Source organism: Apteryx mantelli, chromosome 27 (assembly GCF_036417845.1).
Source record: "Apteryx mantelli isolate bAptMan1 chromosome 27, bAptMan1.hap1, whole genome shotgun sequence".
NCBI classification, from domain to species: domain Eukaryota; kingdom Metazoa; phylum Chordata; class Aves; order Apterygiformes; family Apterygidae; genus Apteryx; species Apteryx mantelli.
The window spans coordinates 5,487,513-5,512,200 of NC_090004.1; the positions used below are offsets into that span (position 1 = coordinate 5,487,513).

The following is a 24,688-nucleotide window of genomic DNA, read 5'->3' on the forward strand; positions in this document are numbered from 1 at the left end:
ACAAGGGGAGTGGTCAATAAACAGCTGGGTATGCACAGAAAGAAGCATTAGTAAAGCATTACATGAGGTTGTGAAAGAGAGATTACTTTCACCTCAAAAGAGAAAGGAAACGTTAGTTTAATTCTTGTTTTGCACTGTTATTTCTGCTCAGGCACAGGTGTAGTTTCATATTCCAGCATCAAAGCAAAGAGAGATCCAAGTTTCTATGGTCTAGAGGAGATTGCTAGGAACAGGAACGTCTGAGCTAGTGTTGAACACTCTCTAGAAGAGACGCTGACATTTCTTTACAGGCTGCTGGGTAAAAGATCTATGGCCTTCAAGAGGTAGAATACCCTCTAGCTTTCGGCTGGCCACATTCTCCAGGCAGAAATGTTAATAGGTTGCTTGGGATTTTGTTTGCATAATATGTAAAATTACACAGTCTTCCTTGGCTGTCCTCCTCAATTCCAATCTTTTAATTATACTATTAGCTCTTTCTGCTACACCTCTGAAAATTCAACCTACTGAAGAAGGCATCAAAATCTACACTGACGTGAAGTACTACACAGACTACCTGAAAACAACCTGGTATCACCAGTAAGTCCCAAAAGATACTTGCAAGGCTACTGGTGTGCTGCTGCTTGTAATGGTTTATCACTGAGATTAAGCACGTTGGGCCTAAGCCTGAAGCTTTTAAAGGCAATGGGAGATTTGCTGAGTAAGGGCTGAAAACTGAAAGGGCTGAAAATTCTCTCCGTATCCTGAAACATGTGTGGGCTTCTAAAATAAGCAGTTATGTTATTTTTATCTTAGCACTGCACAAATATTTATAAGTGGTCACCTTTACTAGAATAATAATGATGCATTTGAGGGACTGCTCAGTTACAACCACCTCGGTTACAGACAGGAGAAGAAGCTGCTGGTTTCTAAGTTCTTTGATTCTATTACTTTACACTTCTGATTGCTTTACCCCACTTTGAGTAACAAATATTCCCAAATATGACAAAATTCTTTCCAAACGCTGGTAATTTAGTTTCATAGCATCCTGGTAAAATACAGAAACACCATTTTATTAGACACTTCCTAAAGACGTATACAAGGAGGCCAATTTTAATGATGCTTGAGAGCTAAACCCTTACAAATATTTAATGTCTAAATTCTGTCTACTCTCCTAAATAAGAACAAGGAGCTCTTTTGTAGAGTTTGTAGAGCTTTGACAAACTGCCTAAAAGAACAGAGGTGCCTAGTGAGATTTTCAAAAGTGACTGAGCATATAACTGTCAGTGAAATTAGCAGTGAAGTCCTGACTCCAATTCTCTTGTTCTAATCAGCAGATCTAAAGGAAAAGTTAGTGTTCTAATTTATGCAGTTCTGCTTAAATATTATTGAAATGATATAATTTGTTTACTTAGGGAGAAACGACTAGAAAGTCGTGACAGATTGAAAACTGGGAGTACAGTGAATCAGATCTGGCTTCACATATTGAACCCAACAGAGGCAGATAAAGGAAAATATACCCTGGAGTTATTTGATGGGAAAGACTCTCACAAACTATCAACTGACTTGTCTGGGCAAGGTGAGCTGAGTTAAACAATACTGTTACAGGAAGGAGATATACCTCTGCTCTTTCCAAGATTCCTTCAAACCATAGGCAGTGACTCCTCTCTCCCTTATTTGAGATGGAGCTGCAGTTCTTTGATAGCAGACCATGAAATAGGGGCAAGAAGGATAGCAAAGTGCACCGAGAATTGTCAAAGGAAATGTAGGGAGAGGAAGAGAGGAGTGAGCAGCAGAAAGGATGGAAGCCTTTCGGGAGCCTTGCTGCCATAGCATAAGGCACTCCTGAGGGAAGCATGAGTGGAAGGCTGCTGCTCCTGGGACGTGTCCTGATTCCTCCATAGGTCAATGGAGCTTGCAGGTGGCATCTCGGAAAGGAGAATGTGGCTTCAGGTCCACAAAAACTTTTCCAGACTGCTCAAAGAAGGCTTTTTTCCTCCTCAGGACTTCCCTTTGGAAAGGGAGCATCAGGCCCCATGTATTTCAGCAGTAAATAGATACATATTTCCTTAAGGCAGATAAACTGTTAAGATGATGCAGCTAATTATATGTAGTTATGTGCACAAACATCTGTAATTCCAACAATAATGCATTACATTAAATCTATCAAGTCAAATGAAATAGACAACACCTTTCTCTAAAAAACCCTTTTGTTCTTGCAGCCTTTGAAGATGCCATGGCAGAGCACAGAAGGCTAAAGTGAGTTTCTGCCCAAATATTTTCACGGCTAAGCTAATCCATTTTGGGTGTCATATTCTTTGGTGGCCATTTAGTAGTATGGACTGGCGGGCAGGGGAGAGAGAAGGTCGGAGAGGATCGTTAACAAATATATCTTTATTCCAGAATAACCTCCATGCTTACTAATTGTGAATGCTCAGGCACCAAACTGTCAGGCTACGTGTCTGTCTGAACGAAATGGAATCCCTGTCTCACTGGCCGCAGTGGCCACCCCCCTTCAGACCCAAGACACCCTGGGGGGCCGGAGAGGAAGCCTCCAACGCTTCTCTCTGGGTTCTACCTTTTCTGCTGGTTCAGAGCACTTCAGCTTTCAGGACTGTCCTTCTGATACGATTGTTGGAGTGCCATCCCAAGCCCTTTTCTGAGAGGATCAAACTATCAGTAGCATCTCTCAGAATCATTTGGAAGATTAGGCTTTAAACAGATATATGAGAATCTCCATTGTTCCTGTGAGATTTACTGAGATTAAGAAATTACTTTTCGCTACAAATTTTCTTCTAGTTCTACAGAGTGGCTAAGAAAACCCTTCCCTATTAACTAGTTCAAGCATGAAGAATCCTTTTTTTTTTAAACTTCAAAAGTGCAGTTATCTATACCTGTTAGAGAATAATCTTCCTTTCAAAAGCACTGAGAATACATACCTAGTAAGTAAAACCATGATAATTGTATTTCTTCTTCACTTTCAGAGAAGCAGCAATAGCAGAAAAGTGTAAGTAAATTAGTATTGTATGTTTTTTTCTGCAAAACAAAGCCAAGTGTTACACTGACAGGTACAATTAAGGGGTCATGTTTGTTCATTCCCAGGTCGTGCCAGAGTTGTTCAAGGTCTGCCAGATGTTGCCACCATCATGGAGGATAAGGTAATATTGAGTAACTGTTCATACAATTGGCCTTGGCACAGACACAGAAGAATGGCTGACAGGGAGAGAACTACTTCTTTTCCCCTACGGTACATTCCCAGGCAGTTTGGTCACAGCTGTGCCTTTCTGAGCTACTGCAACTGCCAAAGACGAGAGGTGATAATCTCCACAGGGCTTGTATCACTCCCCAGCATTGTTGATGGTGCTTGCAAGCACGTATGTGCTTCTGCACAAACATGTGCTCTCTGTGGCACAAAAGTTCTTTCTTACAGGTTGCAGGTGTTGCTGTTTCCTAGGTCTGTTTCACAGCCAGATCCTTTCTGTTGTCTTCCCATTTCATTTTCAAGACTAGACTAAGCAGTTTAAGCACCGGACCTGATTTTCCTATCATATAAACCTGCATCTTACACTTCTGAGTCAAAATCACCTTTACTGGTCCTCAGTAGAATAACAAGCCTCTAAAGTAATTCCAAATTCACTGTATGCCTATTTTAGTGTCACTTTACAGTGTAAGAAAGACGTAAAAAGACAGTAGCACAAATATGAGTCAGGCCCAGTGAACTTAGTCACATTAATCCTGATGACACTGGTGTATATCAGGAGAAGGAGATGGAGAGTTCTGGAAATTGAAAATCTAGAAGAATTTCCATAGTGTTTAAAGTGCCTGTTGTCAGTTCTGACATTTTATTACCCAGGTTGTGAAAGTGACCTACAGTCATTAACCTAAGAGCTTTGTAGTCCCACAGAAGCTGCAAAAGAGAGAAATTAAATTTAATCAAGGACCACTATTTGCTCAGAGCCACAAACTAGACAATGAAATTCAATCTAGTTGTGAGGTACCAACTTTTAAAATAGTAGCTACCTTTTAAGAATCATCACTCATTTTATAAAACAAAGACCTGAGAAAAAAGTATGTACGCTACTTGATGAATACTACACAGTGAATCAGTTCTAAGTCTGATCAGAACAAAAGAGGTTACGGATAAGCAACCCTTATGGATTTTTACTGATACTGTTTTTTCTTTTTCTTCATTTCACATCGACAGAATTTCTTTGCTCATTTATGTCTTCATAATCTATCTCTACTATCTGTTTTACAACAGACCCTGTGTTTAACTTGCTGCATATCTGGAGATCCTTACCCAGAAATCACATGGTTCAAAAATGAGAAGGTTATTGTCTTTAAAGATCGTTATAAAATGGATGTGAAGGGGCCAGTCGTCACAATTACCATTGAGAAAGTCTGCAATGAAGACACAGGAAAATACAGCATCTATGTCAAGAACAAATATGGTTCTGAAACAGGGCAGGTTACTATCAGTGTTTATAAGCACGGAGAGATACCAATAGGGGTGGAAGCAGAGTAAATCCCATGTGGGAGTATACCAAAACAGCCTAAATGAATTAGGCATCTACAGCTAATTGAATTTAAAAGGAATTTAACACTTTTGGATTCCTTTGAATGTCTCAGCCCTATAAATCAGGCTCATGTCTCTCTTTTTATTTCATATGTACAAAATAATTCTCAATGTCTTTCACTGGAAAACATGCCAAACTTAAATAAGATTTAAAAAAAATCGCTGCATCCTCATCAAAACATCTGTAAACAAATCTGTGGAAAACCTCCAAAACCCTAACAAAAGAATCCTACTTTCATACCCTAGATTCTTATTTATATATATGTAGTTTGTGTGTATGTGTGCGTGTGCGCACGTGTGCGCATATGTATCTGTATTCACCTTAAAGAATAACTATTTCCTAGTCGATAGTACTGCATGGGAAATACCAGAGGATTCACGTATACAAGAAACATGCTTTTTGTGGATTTTTTTTGTATTAAAACCCCATGTGTTAATGATTATCTTGTAGCTGACAAATGCTTGTGTGCATATTATTAAACTCACACCCTGGGTACCACTAAAGCACAGTAGTCAAGTATATATCTATCTTGAAATCAGTTGGCCTGTCAATGTGTGGAAAGTTAGGAATGTTCCTAAGGATCACAGTGAATCAGGGCCATGTTTTCCTCCCATATAGCTATGGGAGGAAAACAAAGTGGCAACATTTTCAAGTCTTGGTTTTCTTTAGAGAGGAGCACATTCAGCTTCTATATATACTGATACACGGTAATGCATTTACACAAGAGGATTGAGTGAAAGTCCACAAAGATGGAGCTAGGTCCTTCCATTCATTGGACTCCTATTATCTTTAAAAGCAAAAAGATCTGTAGATTTATTAGTTATGTTAAACTACCCTGCATGTAGAAAAAAATTTGCCCTGTCATCTGCTCTGAAGCCACGACTACACTCTCAGCTTCCGTCAGTAAAACCATGTCAGTGAGAAGTAAAAAAAGGGATTTTATAGAGCCATACAGCTAACTGCATTTATGCAGCAAAACAACATCTTATCTCGCTTTACAAGCTAGAATAAACTGTCCTAACAACAACTACATTTTTCCTGGTTATTTGGGACACTCCGCTGTTCCAATGTCTACATACATAAGTACAGCATACCTGGACAAGACTGCCAATCATCTAACCAAATGTAATTGCATTTCAGACACTACTTAAACTATATTTATATAATTTATATTATTAAGTTTAATAACATTACAATTAAAAAATGAGACCTTAGCTAATTTTCTAGTTTCATTTTATAGTGAACGAAGAAAAACAGGTCCTTCTGATGGCATCATTAACATTATTCTATGGTATAAACTGAGACAGATGAGTCATGCCCTAGGAATAACTGCAATGTAAACATTACATTTGAGAGTCATGTGAGTTGCAGCCCACACATAAATACGGCCTTATTCATGATCAGAACCTTACCTCCGCTATTCAGGCAGCAAGGTATTATTCTGTGTAAACGAGATTACAGAATTGGGCATTTTGCTTTTTAAAAAATGAGAAAGATAACTGGAGCAAAAACCTTCATTAATAAAGAAAAAGTAATCTCTGTTCCAGACTGCGGCAGGGATAGCAGTGAGACTGCTATTACAGAGTAGCTCCAAAGCTACTCTGTAATACTGTCTACTCTGTGAATACTGTCTTAAGAATATGTGGACAAGAGGCACTTCTTCTTGTGTGCCTTTTAGCGTAATGTTTAGCTACCCGCAATAGTGGTCTTTAGAAGACACTAGATCACTAGAAGATCTTTAAGTAAATCTTTGAATTAGTGAATTTTTTTTGATAGGAATAATAAACTTTTTTAAAGTCATAAACTAGAATGTGTGCATGACCAGACTTTGGAGAAAATTAAAGTTATGCTTGCTAACACATGGATAGCCTGCAAGAATCATGAATTTTCCAAACTCATGAGCAATTGTACAGGGTTAGCAAGAAGCAAGCTATTTACTGACCCTCCAACCCCATTCCTGTTAATTATCTAGGACTGACTGTTGCCGGGAGGAGGCTGATAGACTTATTTATGTCTCTGTTAATAAAGAAATATTATTATTTGGTCATAAACTGGTTCTCTGATATGATTTTGAGAGAACAAAACAGATGATAGCATGTTTAAGAGAAATGTGTTCTTGGAACGAAGATGAGGTTGATTAATCAGAATTAGACCACAAGTTTTCTAAACTCTGAGTCCTGTCCCTGTCTGCTAATTAAAACTAAAACTGAGATAGATCTGGACCTAAGCATTCCCTCCACTTTGGAATATTTGGCTCTTTGTGTGTGAATTTTCTTTGAAATTACATACTAAAAAATAGTTGTGAATTTGTAAGTAAAAGTTCAGCATTGTTCTACTCAAATAGAAGAATTACTGACCAGTATGGAAAATAAAAGTTAACTTATAAAGGTCAGCTACCCCAGGGATACAGGCTTTATTTGAATTTAGCAATATCATTGCAAGGCACACATAATCTAATGAATGACTTCCAAAGTCAACAGTCATTCTTGCACAGACAGCAAGGAATATATTCACTAGTTATTACGAGCGAGGAATTCTTCATGCAATCTGTGAGAACAAAAATAATGCATCCTGCTTATTTCTTTAATTTCAGTCTCCAAGCAATGTTCCGTTTTTTATTTTACCTTTAATTGTCTGTGTATGAAGTGATTATTGAATAAAAACCCCTGAAACTAGCATAGATTTAGATGCACACTACTTACATCTACTGGATGAAGTCATATCTGACTGTCCCACTAGGATATGATTTTCCCTGTCCTCAAGTGATAGGAGGCCCTCAATTTTGGAAGAAAAAGTTGTGGATTTTATTCCCATCATTGAAGTTCCAAGTGCCCACAGTATAGAACACTGTAATAATCAGGAAGCTCCTATCCTAGTACTTAACTTGCATCTACTGTAAATTATACCATTCTATCTGAAGATTTCTATCCAAGCACAGAAAATACATTGAACATGTAAGAGTTGTGAACAAAAGGAAAACAGATTAATCAATGCAACACTTTACAATTATGAATCATAACCCTAGTCCAGTGACCCACAATAAACAGAACATCCCAAAACATTCGGCCAAGGTAACACTTTCTACAAAGCAGAATGAACTAGAGGTTATGATCATTAAGAACAAATAGATGATTAATAATTGTTACTTCAGTTAATAATTAGTGGATCATCTCACAATTTGGGCTGGCTTTTTCCTTACCATAAATAGCATCTAAATGAGCAGGGAGCTCCCTCACTTTCCTGCTAGCATCCCTATCCCCACACTGCATTATATCATCCACAATGGCATTCAATGGAACCTGGCAGGTCTATGCTCAAGAGAACTATGAAGAGTTTCTGAAAGCTATCGGTAAGTGCCTTGTTCCTTTTGAAATAATTTGCTTGTATGGTAACATTACACCTTGCACAACAACATCTTTTATTACAGCATTTCAACGTTTTTTTCTTTTGTTTGTGTGACAAACTACCCCCTATCAGGTAAGTCTGTTAAGTCTATTTCAGAAATGAAAAGAAGCTGAAAATTGCACAAATTAATGTAGAAAGGTTACAGATAAACCCAAGATCTCTGTCTTAACATAAGATTGACTCCCTCATAAAAGAAGACATGTATCAGAAGTTGACCTGTTTTGGTTAACCTCTAATTTTCTAAGTACTTTTAACTAGAAGCAAGTTGTGAATGACATGTAAAACTTCCCAATGTTCTATAAGCAATGCAGGCACTTTCTATAGCATTAGTGATTAAATATATGTGATAACTGTTTAGTAATCTCTAAGAAATTAACTTGGTGGTTATGACTTAGCAGGTGTCTACATTAATAAAAATGTCTGAACCGATACCTTTACTGCTAATGATGATCCTTTCAGACCACACTAGAGACACACTGATAAGGTAGCTTGAGGTCACTTGCACTGTTGCAGCTTTGACTACACAGATAACCCCCATCTTCTATCTGCCTGGGAAGAGGTAAGAGACACAGAGTGGCACAGACACGATATTAGTTGTAAATGTCCACATAGAGTAAGACATTACTGAAAGAAACAATAAATATTCTGACACAAGAATAATGAATATAGTATAAAAATCTATATAGATGAGTTGGAATGGAACAGTACATCCGTAGAGAAGTGAGGAATCCAAGAAGAATTTGTCTTTTAACTCAGACATTATTTTCTAGTATTGGTTTGTATCGCTCTTGCACCTTTGCCAGAGAAGAATATTTGGTATTTCATATCAATAAACTACTTCATAACAGAAAAGTTCTTTTTTGCTCTTTTTACAGCATTGCCAGCTGACCTCATCAAAGTCGCTAAAGATATTAAGCCTACTATTGAAATACAACAAAAAGGAGATGACTTTGTTGTGACATCAAAAACACCCAAGCAATCTGTAACAAACTCATTTACACTTGGAAAAGAGGCTGACATTACTACTATGGATGGCAAAAAGCTAAAGGTAAAATATTTCAGGAATAGGTGCATTTCTAGTCATCCTTATATTTTAGTTTTAGTGCAAGAGTGAAATTTGTTGTACTGTTTCCATTAGCAAAAAATAGTATGTACACATGCATTTGTATCATTTCAGCTGACAGAAATGTTTTGCTAAAACTCTTATGAAAATGCTGTGGTCTTCAGTTTAAGTTAGCAGGTGTGATTATGAAGTTTCCATATTACCTGCATTTATTGTACATTTGACTATGTAGTCACCTACTTATTTTAACTGATTTTCAAAATCTCCATTTTTTATATATATATTTTTAATCTGCTTCAACAGTGTACTGTGAACATGGTAAATGGAAAGCTTGTGTGCAAATCAGAAAGCTTCTCTCACGAGCAAGAAGTTAAAGGAAACGAAATGGTGGAGGTAAGTGTTTGGAAAACAGTGGTGCATTAAGGAAAATGCTGAGGGAAGTTAGTTTTAAGTTGTTCCTTACTGACAAAGAGCTTTTCTCTAGGGAGTTAACCGCATTAAACTCCTAAAAAGTGTCCACTTGGGTAAAAAGTACTATAAGAAGCACAGCTAACTATACTGAAGTTATGTATCTTGGACAACTTCTTGAGATCATTTTGAGTATCTCAAACTACTTTTCTAACATCAAGTAGGCGAAACACCACACAAAAGAACCCATTACTGTTTGGGACATATCTTTCTTGTAGTGCCTATGACTCAAAATACTCCTTAATACAGAGTGATAAAATGCAGTTGATGACAGCATTTTAGTATCTAGATTCTTACTCTTCAGAACTGGTTTTGTAAAAGACCATTTCCTCAGTATGAATGTTACAGACATATTTGTAGGCAAGTACTACAATTGTATTTTCTTGTGGAGTAAGATGGATTTTTAAATGAATTACAGACACATCTAGTTTCTTAGCTACAAATAGATTTCCTAAAGCCTAAGTGAAAAACAAGTTATGCATATTTGTCATCTACAGCGTTTGACTGTTGGTGGAGCAACACTTGTCAGAAGAAGCAAGAGAGTCTGAAGACAGATCCACTTTCTTTGAGACATTTTTTACATACCTAAAATAAAGCGCATTTTCCACCAGGTGTGATCTTTGTTATCTGAAAGAATAGTACAGAAAATTATTATTATTTCTACTCTATCACATACAAATCACTTCCCATTATAAGACCACGCGTTCCCTGATTACATTTACAGATCCCTTCCATACTCAGAGGACTGGAGGTCTGCCTCCCAGACAATTAAAGCTGGACATATCTGAAAAAATTATGATTCATCATAATAATCAATGGGAGGGGACAGAAGCTGATATGCTTCTTGTTTCCTAACATACTTAGTGAACCCAATCAGCTTTTAGCCCTCGTTCTAATAATAATGTTTGCTGTCCTACTAAAAACCTGTCTCTATATCCTATCCAGCAAAAAGCAATTAAACATTTGCATAGGTGATCTGCACAGTGTATCTGTAACAAGAATAGTAACAAATATTTTAAAAGCTATGAAGAATTTTTAAGAGTCATAAACAATTACAAAATAGTAACAGGAATGACTGCTCTTAAAATGAAGTACAGAAGAATACAATTAAACAAAAACAAGGCATTACAAGACCAAAGGCAATTAAACATTCTTCCAGTTTACAACATACTCCCAGTATCTGCTTGTCAGTTCTCATAAGTACAACTGGAATGTTTATGTTCAGATTATGTGTCTCTAGTGCATTGTCTAGGCTGAAGTATAAAATGCATGGGATCCAAGCAGATAACCATTTCTTTGGTCACTACTGGTTAGATCCTATCATTATATTAGCAGTCCTATTTAATACTTATTTATGTCACTGCAAGTTTATTAGAATTTGATCTTGGGTGTAGGAGCTATGTGAGAAAAGTTGCTGGACTGATTATGCTATTTAAAATCCTCATGTGGACCTTTTATTCCAAATGAGAGTGCTAAGTCTAGACTTTCCTATGCCAGGAGAAGAGTGGTTTGTGAGTTTTTTTGTGTTTTAGCTAATACCATTTGCAATATGCTGTAAGCACGATCAAGGAAGCATATTCCTACTCTGAGATAAGAATGTCCTGATGGGGAGTTTTACTGGCATAACTACGCAAATATTGTTATGCTCATTTAGCTTCCTACATAGTTCTACTTTTAAGTACCCTTTTGCAGACTTTAAATTCAGTGTGAGTTACACAGAAATAAGATCAACAGCACAGGATCAAGACACTGGTCAGACCTCAAAGAGAAAGCTGTTTTAAGGCTTCAGTAGTGCAAGGAGCCATTTAGGAGCTTGAAACAGTAATGTTTGAAAGTTGCTGGGTAACTGCTGCTAACTACACAATGAAACACTACAAAAGAGAATGTAGTTTTCTAACAGTAAATTCACAGAACACTGCAAGTCTTCAACAACCAAATGCTGTATCAATAAATTGTAGATACAAAACATGATATACTCCCAGGTTCATTTCTATATTACTTTAACTCAGAAATCATCCATTACACATAACTGAACACTTCTAAGTTTGCAAAAAACAATTCTTTGCTTTTGATACATTATGACATAAAATAGGATTGATGTTAAAGCAAAATCTCTATATATTTGTTTGCTTTTAAAACAAACATTAAAATCTTACTTTGGTCCAGTGTCTACTCAAATATTCCCAGCCCACTCGACACATCCGCCCTGCAAATTCACTCCTTCCCTATTCAACCCCTTACCAGAGTTCAGGCTCAATACAAGACAACTGCTGTACAAAGGGGGATTAAGTTATAGAGATTGTAGACATTCTAAAACTACACTAATCCGTGTATGGAATCTAAATTGATGTTAAACCATTTTAATTTGAAACAGCTAAAAATTCTTAAAAGAAATAATTCCCATTACTTCACAATCACAGTGATTTAGTATTTCCAGCAACTCAGCCAATCTTATCAATCCCACTGCAACATTTGTTTGCCACAGGAAATCTCAGATTTAGGGGAAATACTTTCTTTACTTCAAGCTTTCAAAACCTGAAGGATTTTGATTAGATTGGGGTCCTTACCTTACTGCTCTAGGTAATCAGTTATTTCTGGATGACAATTGCTATAGCTTTGGACAGCAGTACTGAATCCACTCTTTCACAAAACCAAGTGAAATTTTCTGCAAAGGACTTCAGGAGATTATTTACAATCTTGCAATCAGGAACATTTCTGTCTTGCTCAAAACTGTTCATTTCCAATTCTGAAGGCTCTGAAAGGGTAATTCTGGCAGCAAACATTTCTACCCATTGCCAAACTGTATTCCTTGGTGATTCCATTGTTTTTCAGCATGCCTAAGGACTGAGTTTTTTCTGCTTTGTTAAAGCTGCATTGTATTGTGTGCTCGACCATAATTTCAGTCTCTAACTTCCTTTCCCTGGCTTGATTTTCATGTTCGTTTGACAACTCTTTTGTGTGTACAGAATCTGACTGTGTATACATTGCACAAGGTTACAAACTAGAATACCTGCTGCTAGCATGCTTAGAACAAAACAATGTTAAAGGGGAATATCAAATGCATAAAACATTGTCAGGGACCCCCATCTCTTTTCTGCAGGGTCCTGTACACAGACCACTAAGCATACAGCAACTATCATCATTTTCTTTTTTCCAAAAGAGTGGCATATATAGTTGGTTTTTCCACCTGCTGTGCTCGTGATTCAAAGTCCTCTATCATACAAAACCTGTAAAAATCTCGATTCTGGGTGTAAAAAATGATTCTGGGTGTGAGATTGCCAGGACAGCAGCGTGTCCACCCACCGCAGTCTCTCTCATATTTAGCCATTTAAAATAGATCAGTAAAGTCAGGAAGTGAAAATATGTTACTGACAGACATCAGGACTACATGAACTCAAAAGTCTCTTCCCCATCTGCCTGTGCAGTTTGCCAAAAATTCCTCACAGCAGCAAAGATGCAGACAGGCTTCTTTACTGAGCCCTTCATCAACTCACCTTTCAAACACGTAACCCTTCACAGATCTACCACTTTCTTGCCTATTTCACCACTGGCAAGTCACACATTATGTGTAATGAAAGTAATAATTCCTCCAGCTGCCCACTTTATTGTTCTCATAACACAAATGGCTCTAGCAAGAACGGCCTGGTCCTTTGCAAATCTGCCTGCGCGGGGCAGGAGGCGGCCGGCCGGGCGCGCACGACCTTTCTCCTCACGGCGGCTTTTGCCCTCCATCTTGCCAACCGCCGCCAACGGCCTCCCGCGCGCCCGGCGCAGCGCGCGCCCATCCCCCTTGTTTGGGCGGGAAAGGCGAACAGCCGCGGGGGCGCGCGCGGGCGCACGCGCGGAGCAGGGCGAGCGGAGCGCGCATGTGCGCACGGCGCCCGAGGGGAGGGGGGCTCCCTCGCGGGCCGCGAGTCACGCCGGGCGGGCGCCTCCTGCGCGTGCGCGCCGCAGGGGGCGGGCGAGCGGGGCATGCGCAGTGAGGGCAGGGTCGGTTTTGGCGCCGGCTGTCCCCCCCCTCCCCCGTGTTTCCCTCCTTTCGCGGAGCTCTCGCCGGAAGCCCCGCGGGAAGTCTCGCGAGAGGCGGCGGGCGCCTGGCTGTGGCGCTGCGTGCTGCTCCGGAGGGTCGCCTCAGCCGCTCCGCTCCCCGCAGCGCCTGGGCCCCGCCGCTCGCTGCCCCTCGCCCCCCGCCGCCGCCGCCATGTCCCGCTATCTGCGGCCCCCCAACACCTCGCTCTTCGTGCGGAACGTGGCCGACGACACCCGGTGAGCGGGGGCGAGCGGGGCGGGGGGAGCGGGCCGGGCGCGGGGGCCGCGCAGGCTTTGGCGGGCTCGCTAGGCCGCGCAGGCGGCTGCCGCGGGAGGCTGCGGGGCCTCCCCGGGCGAGGGTCCGGGGGGGGCGGAGGCGCAGGCCTCTCCCTTCTCGGCGGCTTTACCCTTCACCCTGCCTTGCTTTCCGCTCCCTTCTCCATTTTCCTCGCCGTCCCGTCCTTTCGATCCCCCCCCCCCCCCCCCCCCCGTGGATCGGTTTCCAAAACACATCCAGAAAGAACAAAGATAGGCCGGAAAAGAGTGAAACTCTCCCAGCCGCGGTTGTGTTTCTCCAGCGGGAGATCAAGGCGGGAATTGCCGGCCCAGTTCGGCGGTAGCTACCTGTGCACCGCTTCTGTGCTCAGCAGCCTCTGGAATTTTAAATATGCTTTTAAAATGCAGCGATTATTCCGAGAAGGAAGAAAACATAGCCCGCTTGCTGTGAATCTCCTCGAAATTCATAGCGCGGTTGGTTCCGTTAGTGTGGTAATTGCTGCCCGTTCGGGTGGAATGCTGTTGCACTAATTGTTATGCACCGTGGCCTCTTACGAGGTTCTTAATGTAGAGAAAAAAAGAAAACGCCTTTTCTCTATAATAATTGCCACAAAACTAGGTAAGAACCAATTGTGTGCAGCTTAGTGCAGTAATTTTTCATCGTTATTTAGAAGAATTAAGTATACATATTACATGCATCAGTCTTTCCTGCTTGGGTGTTTTTAGTGAACTGTTAGATTTCTCTATTTCTCTTCTGCAGTTTAGCATCTCCCTTTTGTGTTTGTTACCAGTTGTGAAATGTTTATAGAGCATACGTGCACAGAATGCATATGTGACTTGGAGCACTTTTTATGCTGTTAATTGTAGAAGTTCTGTGGAAGTCACTACAAGATTTGTTTGTATAAACTCAAGCTTGAGTTTTGAAACTTGCTGGCTGGACAGCTTGCACCAAAGTTGTTCGGCAAATAGCAGTAACGTAGGCACAATAGAATGAATTAGGAACCTTATTGTTGTCAAAAAAATAAATAGTTTTTAATGGTAGTTTTCTATCAGTATTCATTCGTTTTTTGACAGTGTATTATTTTAGGATCAGAACAGTAAGGGAAGAAGACTTTCAAACTTCTTAAAAATGAGACTCCTGTTCAGGCTTTCATTGTATGCTTATGATTAAATGATATTTTTAGAGATAGCTTCAATGTGAGATCCTTATGTTGGTTGTTGGAATTACCTTCTTGTTGTTATATATGTAATATAGTCTGCTGATTTCATGCAATATAGATTTTTCCCCCCCCAGCTGATGAGAAAGAGAGATGAATAGCAATAACTCTTTCACACCGCATAATTATACATTCACATGAGTGTCTCATACAGATTGTTGTGTTAAAATTATACAGAAAAACATATGTAAAGAAGCTAATGTAATTAAGAAACTTCTCTCTTGAGGAGACAGTAGTTTGTTCAAGCTGTTCTGTACTCTGCCACCTCTTTGGAAAAGCTAAGGGCGTGAATGGGTTGCTCACTCAAGTTCTGTTCCATTTGATATGGTTGTAAGTGTTGAGTATTCAATGGAAATGAGTTTGTGTGACTGATTTATTCTTATACTTTTTCTTTGCATGTTACAGTTAATGTTTGAGTGTTGCAAAATCAGTGTTAAGAATTTTATGGGATACTTTTTGAAAAAAGTTCTTGGATCCTTCTCACTTTCAGCCCACTTTGCTAGTACATTTTGCATTGAAGTAGCTAATATGTGTCACTTCTCGGTTTACACTTGTATTATGGAGTTATGCTAAACACTGAATTCAAAATGCTAGGGTGTATTCTGAGCATCTTGAGGTTCAACAGTGTTTCAGAAAAGCCTAGTGTGTTCTTAACCATGAACTGCTCAAACTCTTTCCCGCTGCCCCCCAAATATTTTGCTACATTCATCCTCTTCAGAGTGCTCCAGAAAGTTGGTTGGTCATATTATTTGATTGTAGGTGCTATTTTTTATTTAGTGGATGTTTTTAACTTAAATAGGGAGAAAACATATATAAGATATTTGTGATATTTTAGGTCTGAAGATTTGCGCCGTGAGTTTGGTCGTTACGGGCCTATAGTTGATGTATACGTTCCGCTTGACTTCTACACTCGTCGTCCCAGAGGATTTGCTTATGTTCAATATCCTTTCTTCAGATGGCTGATTAGTGAGGGGTGTTGACGTTTGAAATTCAAGTTTGTGTAAGAGGTAACAAATCTAAATGAAAAAGCAGTTTACTTTTGTGTTGTATCTAATAAGTGTCTTACTTATAATGTGGTGTTTCATTATTTTTGAAGATTAACTCCTCTCAATTGTTCTTTGCCTTTTTGCAAAACTTAAATCAAGTCCAGTAATATAAAAGCTTGCTTATGTGACTGAAATTGATACTATATGATTTAAATTAAAAATTATCACTGACTCAAAATTTTCTACCATGTTTTTATTATAACTAGTATGTAAGTAAATTGTGCTTAGCAAATTGTGGCTAGTATTCATTGTTAATTTAAAAATTAAAAAAAGAATGGGAACTAGAATCACTTGATCAAAAGCAGATTGTATAAAAAATGAGGTGAACTTCTTTCTTTAATATTGTCCCCTAATTTACTGTCCTCTGTTGTTGCCTCAGAATGTAAAGCTGTACAGTAATGGCGACCCCAAAGAGAAAGCATGAAAGAACCTTTAGAGTAGAGTTCAACAATTAAGGCAAGTAGACAAGCCAAAGACCTCTTAAGGATCAGGCTTGAAGAGAAGGGAGAGTTTGGGAAAAGAAAAAATAAAGAAAAGCTGGAAGAAGGACAAGCCATAATGGGAGACAAAGCTTCGCTTTATCTACAAAAGGGGGAAAAGGTTGTTTTTCAAAGTAAAAGATAAAGCCATCTGTCATTTTTGGCCAAGCATCTCATGACAAGTCCTTCTGACAAGCACTTAAAGAGTTAAAGGTCAAGATGAAGTTGAATGGTGGCCAAGATTAAAGGAGTCATACCTGATGTATCCTACAGAATAACAGTTTTTCTTCTGTTTGTCATGTAAGCAGTAATTTGATGAATGATTCTGGTTTAGTCCATTGACAAAACCTGTAATATTTCTCTTGTGAGTACTATTGTAATTGTGATCTTGAATGAAAATGCATTCGTTCTTGGTTTATCAAGGTAAATATACCTACAACATGGTAGTTTATTTTCTGCATAGATGATGCTGATGATGGACTGAGTTGCTATGAGGAGAAAGGCAATTCATTCTTTCAGGTCCCATACATGGAAGAAGGTGTGTGAATTACAGTGGTGGTTGATCTCAGACATTAAAATTGACAAAGACTGTGTTACTGAACACCTGACTGATAGTGTAGTATTTTTAGTGTATGGTTTTATCACAAATAGACTGTCAACAGTCTATATATGTGTCCTTGGCATCCCGTAGTTTAAATATTTAAAATCAGCTGGCGAAAAAGGAAAGCCTTATCCCAATTCTAGAATTAATAGAAATATGTAGTTTTTTACTGTTGGCATTCCTAAAGTATTTTAAGAACTATGATTTCTTGTAGTGTGAATATAGTGCAGAGAACTGAATCACTATTAATAATTAAATAACACTTTGAAAAGGATACATTATTTAAGTACAAGTGGGGGAAGAAAAAACTCGGGTGTTGCATAGCAATTACTTGGTTGTGGATAAGTTCGTGGTCGTAGCATGAGATTTGAATTTTATTATATTATAGGAATTCTCAGATAGTTGGTTAATAAAAAGTTGCTCACATTTCCTGCAGCATGCCCAAAACAACCAAAAAGGTTGTAAATTTAGAAAATAACTGATTTAAAATACCAAATTTGTTAATTGCTCAAATTCCCAAGTACCTTAACACTCACCACATTTGAAGATGTCCGTGATGCAGAAGATGCTCTCCATAATTTGGACCGAAAGTGGATTTGTGGTCGGCAAATAGAAATCCAGTTTGCACAGGGGGATCGGAAGAGTAAGTGCTTGCATGTATTTCATCAGATTATGATTTTAGCCTTAATGTTTAGTGCAAGGCAACATTACACATGTTATAAATTATTGTTATATATTCTTACTTGTACATAAATAACGTGTAGATATTTTGCTTTTTATCCAATAACTATTAATGTCTCTTGTTTTAATTAGAAATAAATAACTGAGTACAGTGGTCACTTACCACAGTGTGGTAAGCTGAAAATATTTAAGAGTTTTCTGTGCAGTTTTATCAAGCTTTCTTGCAGGAACACACTGATGAAAATTATCCCTGTCAAAATGTGTAGCTCAGTTTGTTTAATGTATTGCAATGTTTATATTATGTTGAAGTGTGTTAGTGATTCTGTGTTCTGTGCCAGTCCACTTTCCAGGATTGAGGTAACATCTTCATTTTCGTTTGGCTCCAGATAAAAATAAATTTCAAAATATCTCAGTCCACCATGGAACAGAATTCTTGTTTTTGATCAGATAATTGTAAAGAAATTATTTCTTGTATCTTATTGCTCACGCTACTAAATATACTTTAGATACAAACCAAACATATACTTGTTGGTCTAAAAGAAGACTAATATAGTTTGTTCAGCATTGTACTTCAGCAGACAACTGGCTACAAATATGCTAAGTTGCAAAAAAAATTACTTTTGGTTAAATATGCATGTGCAACTTGAGAGTGCCTTGAAGATCTTTCAGTTGAAGTTGTCAAAGAAACAACCTAACTGTTTAGTTTTTCCTCAAAAGTGCACATTCTTTTTTTTGGAAGTCAGTGGAAATCACATGCTCTGAAGGACAAACTTCTGTCCCATATGTAAATGTTGGGGTTTCTTTTATGTTTCTGAACAAAAACTAATTAGATCTACTTCAGTGATGTCAACAGCAGCACTTAAACATAAAAATTGTAGCCACTAGCTACAATAGATAGTCTTGATAGGTCATAATATGTTTAAAATACACTGAAGCGCTGTCTTTGGATTTGAATGAGGACTGGATTTAATACAAGGGAAAGATGGTTGTGCTGCTTTGAGAAAATATAACAGAAGACTTCTAAGTTCATTTCCATTAATTATTTTAATAATTAAACTACAAAGTGAACATGCACTGCCGTACTGTGGGTTGGGGGGCGGGGTTCACTTTTTTGTTTTGTTTTAGAATCAGACTTTTCTTTTTGTGGAATCAGTTTCATTAATTTTTCTGTATAAACTTTCCATGTAGACAAAAAGAATTGTAAGGAGAAAATAAGTCTTTTAATCAATAAGGAGGACAGTGGATCAGGTGTAACATGTGGTACTGCATAGTCAGGAAAAATGGGAGTTTAATTCCCAGTTAGCTGTCACTTTTTAGGTGAATTCAGGAATGTCGGGATGTAGCAGTCATTAACCTGGCCTCTCATACCCGCTTACAGTTTCAAGGTGGGCTGAAATCGCCTTAGCCAGTTACGTGTTTTGGTTTTGTGGAGCCTTAGTCTTTTCTTACTGCATTTTTTCTAGATTGACAGCACTGACAGGACTGCATTGAGTTTTGTCCAGTGGTTAAACCAGCAAAGCATCAGTGGCTTACAGCACTCTTTCGTCTGTCTTTTTCTGTACTTTTCATAAACGTCTCTGTTAAAATCATGAATTAAGCTTTCTGATGAATACTGAATACGTGAATAGCATTAGTAATGTCACTAAAGGGAAAGTAGGTTTGGGGGGTTTTTTTGTTTTGTTTTTTTTTGAACTTAATGTTAAAAATTGCTATTTTTCTACAGCACCAAATCAAATGAAAGCCAAGGAAGGGAGAAACCTATACAGTTCTTCTCGTTACGATGACTATGACAGATATAGGCGATCTAGAAGTCGGAGTTACGAAAGGAGGCGGTCTAGAAGTCGTTCTTTTGATTACAGCTATAGAAGATCGTATAGTCCTAGAAAGTAAGTGTAGTGTGTTTGGCTTCAACTACACAGCAGTCTGTTGGAGGAGAAACACCATATTGACTATTTAGTTGTTAACATTTTGAATATTCTTTTTCTATACTTGCTTTGTAATCATTCGTGGGAGTTATGTTGCTTGCATGCTTCATCAAAACAAATATTGAATGAAATGATTCTGTGCTTCATTGGAGAATAACTAAAAGCAAATGCACATCTCAAAAAAACTAAACTTATTAATCATCTGTATAAATACATAGGTATTTGTCACTGTTTACTTTTTCTGATGTACCTTTTTAGCAGTAGACCTACTGGAAGACCTCGTCGTAGCAGAAGCCATTCGGACAATGATAGGTAAAATAATTTTTACACCATTTAAATCGAAAACTAGATCACTGTATTCCTTTAACTGTAGGCTTAAAAGTTTCTCCTGCAAAAATGGTAAACAATTTTTAATGTACTAGATGTCTAAGAATAGTGTTTTTACATTCAAATCTCCTCTCTCCCCTTTATTCTGATAGGTTCAAACACCGCAATCGATCTTTTTCAAGATCTAAGTCCAATTCAAGATCACGATCCAAGTCACAGCCCAAGAAAGAAATGAAGGCTAAATCACGGTCTAGGTCTGCATCTCACACCAAATCTAGAGGCACCTCTAAAACAGATTCTAAAACACACTATAAGTCCAGCTCAAGATATGAAAAGGAATCGAGAAAAAAAGAACCAGCTAGATCCAAATCACAGTCAAGATCACATTCTAGATCTAGGTCAAAATCCAGATCAAGGTCATGGACTAGTCCCAAGTCCAGTGGCCACTAGCAGTGTATCCATGTTGTTTTTAGGCATGTAACATTCATTTACACACAGTTCAGTTTACTTAAATTATCAGGAATATGATGTTGCAACAGTGCTAAAAAAAAACCCTTTTCTTTGTCCGTTTTCCCTGTAGCAGACAATGGTTATAATTAAAACAGTGTCGAGAAGCCACTGAGAGAGAGAGAGAGAGAGAGAGAATGTCCACTTGGTTAAATGTCATGGGCAGCTACTGATTTGATTGTGGTGTCTCTATGTATATTTTTGTAAAGACTTGCATTTTTAATGCTTAAATATTGGTGATGACTTGATTGATCGTAATTTGCAACATTGTCCTATTAAAAAAAAATGTCATACCCGCAGAGAAATGGTACTAGTTTGTGCTGAACAGTTAAACCAACTGTTTAACTTGTTCTTTAATACTAAACTTTGTGATAAAATGGAAAACTGGACAGCTGTAGTGCAACACTGACTGCTGTGAAATGCAGCCTGGCAGTTACATGTTTCCATTGTGCAAAGGCAGGTTTCGGTATTCTCCGTGCCCACCGACACGAGTAGGCTGGTAAATGGAGCTCTGTGGAGAGAGAGAGAGTGTCGAAATTTCTCTTTAACCCTGCCATCTGGAGAGGTGGTACTGAGACGTATACTACATGGGGGGAGAGTTAGTCCTGGAAGCTTGTTCAGAGGTTGCGCAGTGTCAGGACTTGTCAGGATAGAGGCTTTACTGCTTTTTACCTGGCTGCTAATATTAAATGTGTGAGGGGAAAAAAAAAGCCTTGAAATGGAAAATTAAGTTCAAATTTCAGCAAATGACAGAGCAACTACATATTAGGTTGTGTGTACATTTTATGCAGTTTTTGTATCTATTCTAAATTTTAGTGAGCAGTTAACCATAAAATTGCTTAGTTTTCCTGCTGTTAGATACCAGTAGATTGTTTCGAGTTGTGTGTGTACAGTATATAAGAACTAAACTTTTATGCCAATGACTCCTGTGGTTAGTTGGTGTATTCATAGGTATAAAACTGTAGCCATCTCTCTTCTTGAGTAACAAAGGCTTGCTTTTACACATCGACAAGTATTTAGTCAAGCAAGTCTGAATCACTTTTTCCTCAGAACGGATAGTGGTTTGGTACAAGATTTCATTTTACTTGAGAACAAATGTTTCAAGTTGGATATGAACAAGAGCTGCATCTCTAGCTATTTAGTTTATCACTAATACAGTATATTTAGTAAATTGATTGTGAAAAATAACAAAACCAGTGTGTAATCTTACCAGTATTTCTCTAGAAGGCAAGATATTTTGTTATGAAAATGGCTTTTGGCATTGTTTTTTTTTCTATTTACCTTCAAAAGCCAGCATCACACACTTAGTGTTCCTTGCTGTCTATGTAGTAGCATATAAAGACATTCGTTTAAAAAATTCCTTTTTAGAGAAATGTTTTAGGTTTTGGTTTTAATGTTTTCAGCGGGGCCTTTGAAGAAATGCAGATGGCTTTTAAATTTTGGCAGTGGAACGTGCTTAGGGGGTTGATTCTAGAACCTTTGTATATTTGATAGTATTTCTAACTTTTTCTTTACTGTTTGCAGTTAATGTTCATGTTCTGCTATGCAATCATTTATATGCACGTTCCTTTAATTTTGTAGACTTTCCTGGATGTATAGTTTAAAAACAACAAAAAGTCTATTTAAAACTGTAGCAGTAGCGTGCAGCTCTAGCAGAGGAAAGTTGTGGGATTAAACTTTGTATTTCCTTTCTTATAGAGGCTTCTAAAAAGGTATTTTTATATGTTCTTTTTAACAAATATTGTGTACTACCTTTAAAACATCAATGTTTTGATCAAAATAACTAAAGACCCAGCTTATTTTCTGCTTGCTGTAAATTTAGCAAACATGCTGTAATAAAAAAATGAAGGAAATACTGATCCACTGGAATTATTGTAGCTTTAGAATTTGACTCCAGAGCATTGTTAGGAGTAGAGCTATGCATCCCTTATGGAGTAAAATCCTCACTATGGTATTTCAGTAAAGTCAGGAATTTGTTTATTGTTTGATGTCGGAGTAAATATCACTTCACATTTTTGAAAGGGGTACTAGACGAAATAAGACTGATGAGCAAATGTTTTAGTCTTAACACATTGAAATTTCTTTTCTGTTAACTTTCATTATTGCCGGATGGACTTCCCTACGGTTATAATTTAGATATTGCTAGCTAGGTTACGAACTGCTAAAATCAGCAATTAAAGATTAATACAGAAGCTAATTTCTAGGTAATAGCTCATCATTTTACATTTGCCTTATCAAAAACTGCACCAGCTGTGGTTCTCCAGCAGGTTGTGAACATTTTTTGGTGTATAGAGTTTGAGCTGCCTCCTGGCACTAGTGGTACATATAACTTGTTCTTTCTGTGCCACTGAATGAGAACAATTCTGAAGAACACTTAAATGCTTTGATAAACCAATCTTATACTTTTTAAGTTGAGCTATGATTGTCTGGTAGTTGATTTCTGTAAAAATGGTTTGTAACAGCCAAAAAAAAAAAAAAAACACCCTTTTTCAGCATCTTTAAATAATACAGTATTCAGAACTAAAATCCTACTTAAAGGTGGTCCGCCTGACTGTCTCTTGGGATAATGTGGTTACAGAAGCTGGTGTGTTTTGGTCAGCAGCCTGCGAAGGATTGCTGTGATTAATGTTCACATGTCAGTCCAGCCAGAATTACAGCTGGTTTGGTGGGGAGGAGGGAAGAGGACATCGTGTCCAGGCTGAGATTCTAACTTCTGACTGCAGAGTAATAGTAACATACCTTAACTATTTTGTCATCGTGTCCTTATATTGTGTGCCTCAAAATTTATGTATAGCACAGTTTAAATTTTTTGTTTTGAAAATCCAGTTCATTGCAAGTATAATGTAGTATGTGACAGTTCTGATGGTTCTTTCTTTCTCTCCCAGAGGTAGGACTAAACTTTGACTTGACTTGTGTATATGAACAAGCCAGAAAAGCCGAACACAAACCCACGATGTTTCAAGAGTGCATGAATAAAGATGTTGTCCTAGTTCTTGCTCCCATGGAAAAATTGTGAAGAAGCTGTTCTGTGGGCCTTTCAGTTGGGGACGAGTTAGCAGGATGTGGCCAAAAGGGCAGGGAATGTTTATGCATTCATGCAAGTCAAGCCACAGCCCATCTAGATAACATCTCCCTTCCTTGATGCAGGTATCCTATTCCTGCTCTAAAAAAGCAGTAGCCTGTCTTGTGCAAGCTACCTGCAGGTTATGCACAGCTGGAATGCAAGAACATACGCAGGCTACAAAAGATCATGTATAGGCATCTTTCTTTTGGAGTCTCAAGAATGGTGGGAATTACGTTTTTTCTGTGGTAAACTAGATTTTGTCATTCCTGCAAATTCTGTAGAATTGAAGTAGTGTGTATAAACTCTGCTGAAACTAATGGCTGTGCTCCAAAATATCTGCAGCATATTGATTTATCTCAGCAGTAACAGAAGGCTCTATTGGAACTTCTTTTTCACCAAAAGTCCATGCACCCAACTGATAATTTTAATTAAAAATCTTAAATTTAGTGTTTAAGTAGCTGGGTGTTTAAATTAGGGACTATGATAGACTGGTCTCTGAAAGCTAAATGTTATCCTTTCTATGTCTTTTAAAGATGTTTAAATGTACACTATAATGGCTTTATTCAAAGTGAAAGTTTTCAATTTAAATGTTATTTTGACCTCTGCTCTTAGAAAGAGCTTTTCTTTTTCTCTAAATGTTTAGTCTGGGGTAACAACTTGAAAAATGTTCAGAGAAGGGTAATTGGATCAAAATAATTTGCAGCACTGCTACATGATTTTTGGCAGGGATGTTGCAGATAACATTTTGAAGTACAAAGGAATAGATTTACACATTTTTAGGACATAATCACCCATTAGTAATTGCTGGTTTTCTCCATTTATCTTGTAACTTGCTTAAAAAGTCTGTAGTCCATTGCTATAATACTTGTCTAAAGATGCTCTTACTGATGAGACTATTATAGGAAGGGAAGACTATGTACCCTGTAGTGTGTTTGATCAAAAGATGCTAATGTTTTATTCATACACATTCTTTCTTCTTGAGTTTTGTGTTCCATCTGTGCAAATAACCCTGTGAATTGGGAATAAAATGTACAAGTTTTGACTATA

The 24,688-nt window shown here is 38.0% G+C and overlaps 3 protein-coding genes across 7 annotated transcripts in view; all 3 read left to right on the forward strand.

Moving 5' to 3' along the window:
- The window catches only part of MYOM3 (myomesin 3), a 28,694-nt gene extending 23,654 nt beyond the window's left edge, over window positions 1-5,040 (forward strand). Inside the window, 6 exon segments of the mRNA XM_067311754.1 lie at window positions 471-576; window positions 1,392-1,555; window positions 2,199-2,235; window positions 2,961-2,983; window positions 3,079-3,134; window positions 4,238-5,040. Coding sequence (XP_067167855.1) covers window positions 471-576; window positions 1,392-1,555; window positions 2,199-2,235; window positions 2,961-2,983; window positions 3,079-3,134; window positions 4,238-4,537 — 686 coding nt within the window. The 3' untranslated portion in view covers window positions 4,538-5,040.
- A 2,521-nt stretch (window positions 5,041-7,561) lies between these two features.
- LOC106493318 (fatty acid-binding protein, liver) lies at window positions 7,562-10,037 on the forward strand. The gene is made up of 6 exons (XM_067311536.1): window positions 7,562-7,618; window positions 7,762-7,799; window positions 7,832-7,902; window positions 8,834-9,006; window positions 9,325-9,414; window positions 9,987-10,037. The coding sequence occupies exons 1-6, from the start codon at window positions 7,562-7,564 to the stop codon at window positions 10,035-10,037; spliced, it is 480 nt and encodes a 159-aa protein (XP_067167637.1).
- A 3,537-nt stretch (window positions 10,038-13,574) lies between these two features.
- SRSF10 (serine and arginine rich splicing factor 10) lies at window positions 13,575-24,688 on the forward strand. 5 transcript variants are annotated; one of them, XM_067311309.1, is made up of 7 exons: window positions 13,575-13,755; window positions 15,847-15,951; window positions 17,677-17,780; window positions 19,542-19,704; window positions 20,002-20,055; window positions 20,223-20,324; window positions 23,463-24,688. In XM_067311309.1, the coding sequence occupies exons 1-7, from the start codon at window positions 13,691-13,693 to the stop codon at window positions 23,479-23,481; spliced, it is 612 nt and encodes a 203-aa protein (XP_067167410.1). In that variant the 5' UTR covers window positions 13,575-13,690; the 3' UTR covers window positions 23,482-24,688. The 5 variants fall into 5 exon arrangements, with proteins under 5 accessions (XP_067167410.1, XP_067167408.1, XP_067167411.1 ...); XM_067311307.1 differs by having other exon boundaries at window positions 20,223-24,688; XM_067311310.1 differs by lacking the exon at window positions 20,223-20,324.

What these genes read in the sequence shown, in the direction of transcription:
- LOC106493318 (XM_067311536.1), top strand. Translation starts at nt 7,562, where the DNA reads ATGAATCATAACCCTAGTCCAGTGACCCACAATAAACAGAACATCCCA. An exon ending in GCTCCCTCACTTTCCTGCTA is followed by an intron (nt 7,800 to 7,831) that starts GCATCCCTATCC and finishes CATTATATCATC; the next exon opens with CACAATGGCATTCAATGGAA. An exon ending in AAGGAAACGAAATGGTGGAG is followed by an intron (nt 9,415 to 9,986) that starts GTAAGTGTTTGG and finishes TGTCATCTACAG; the next exon opens with CGTTTGACTGTTGGTGGAGC.
- SRSF10 (XM_067311307.1), top strand. Translation starts at nt 13,691, where the DNA reads ATGTCCCGCTATCTGCGGCCCCCCAACACCTCGCTCTTCGTGCGGAAC. An exon ending in TGCACAGGGGGATCGGAAGA is followed by an intron (nt 17,781 to 19,541) that starts GTAAGTGCTTGC and finishes ATTTTTCTACAG; the next exon opens with CACCAAATCAAATGAAAGCC. An exon ending in AGATCGTATAGTCCTAGAAA is followed by an intron (nt 19,705 to 20,001) that starts GTAAGTGTAGTG and finishes GTACCTTTTTAG; the next exon opens with CAGTAGACCTACTGGAAGAC.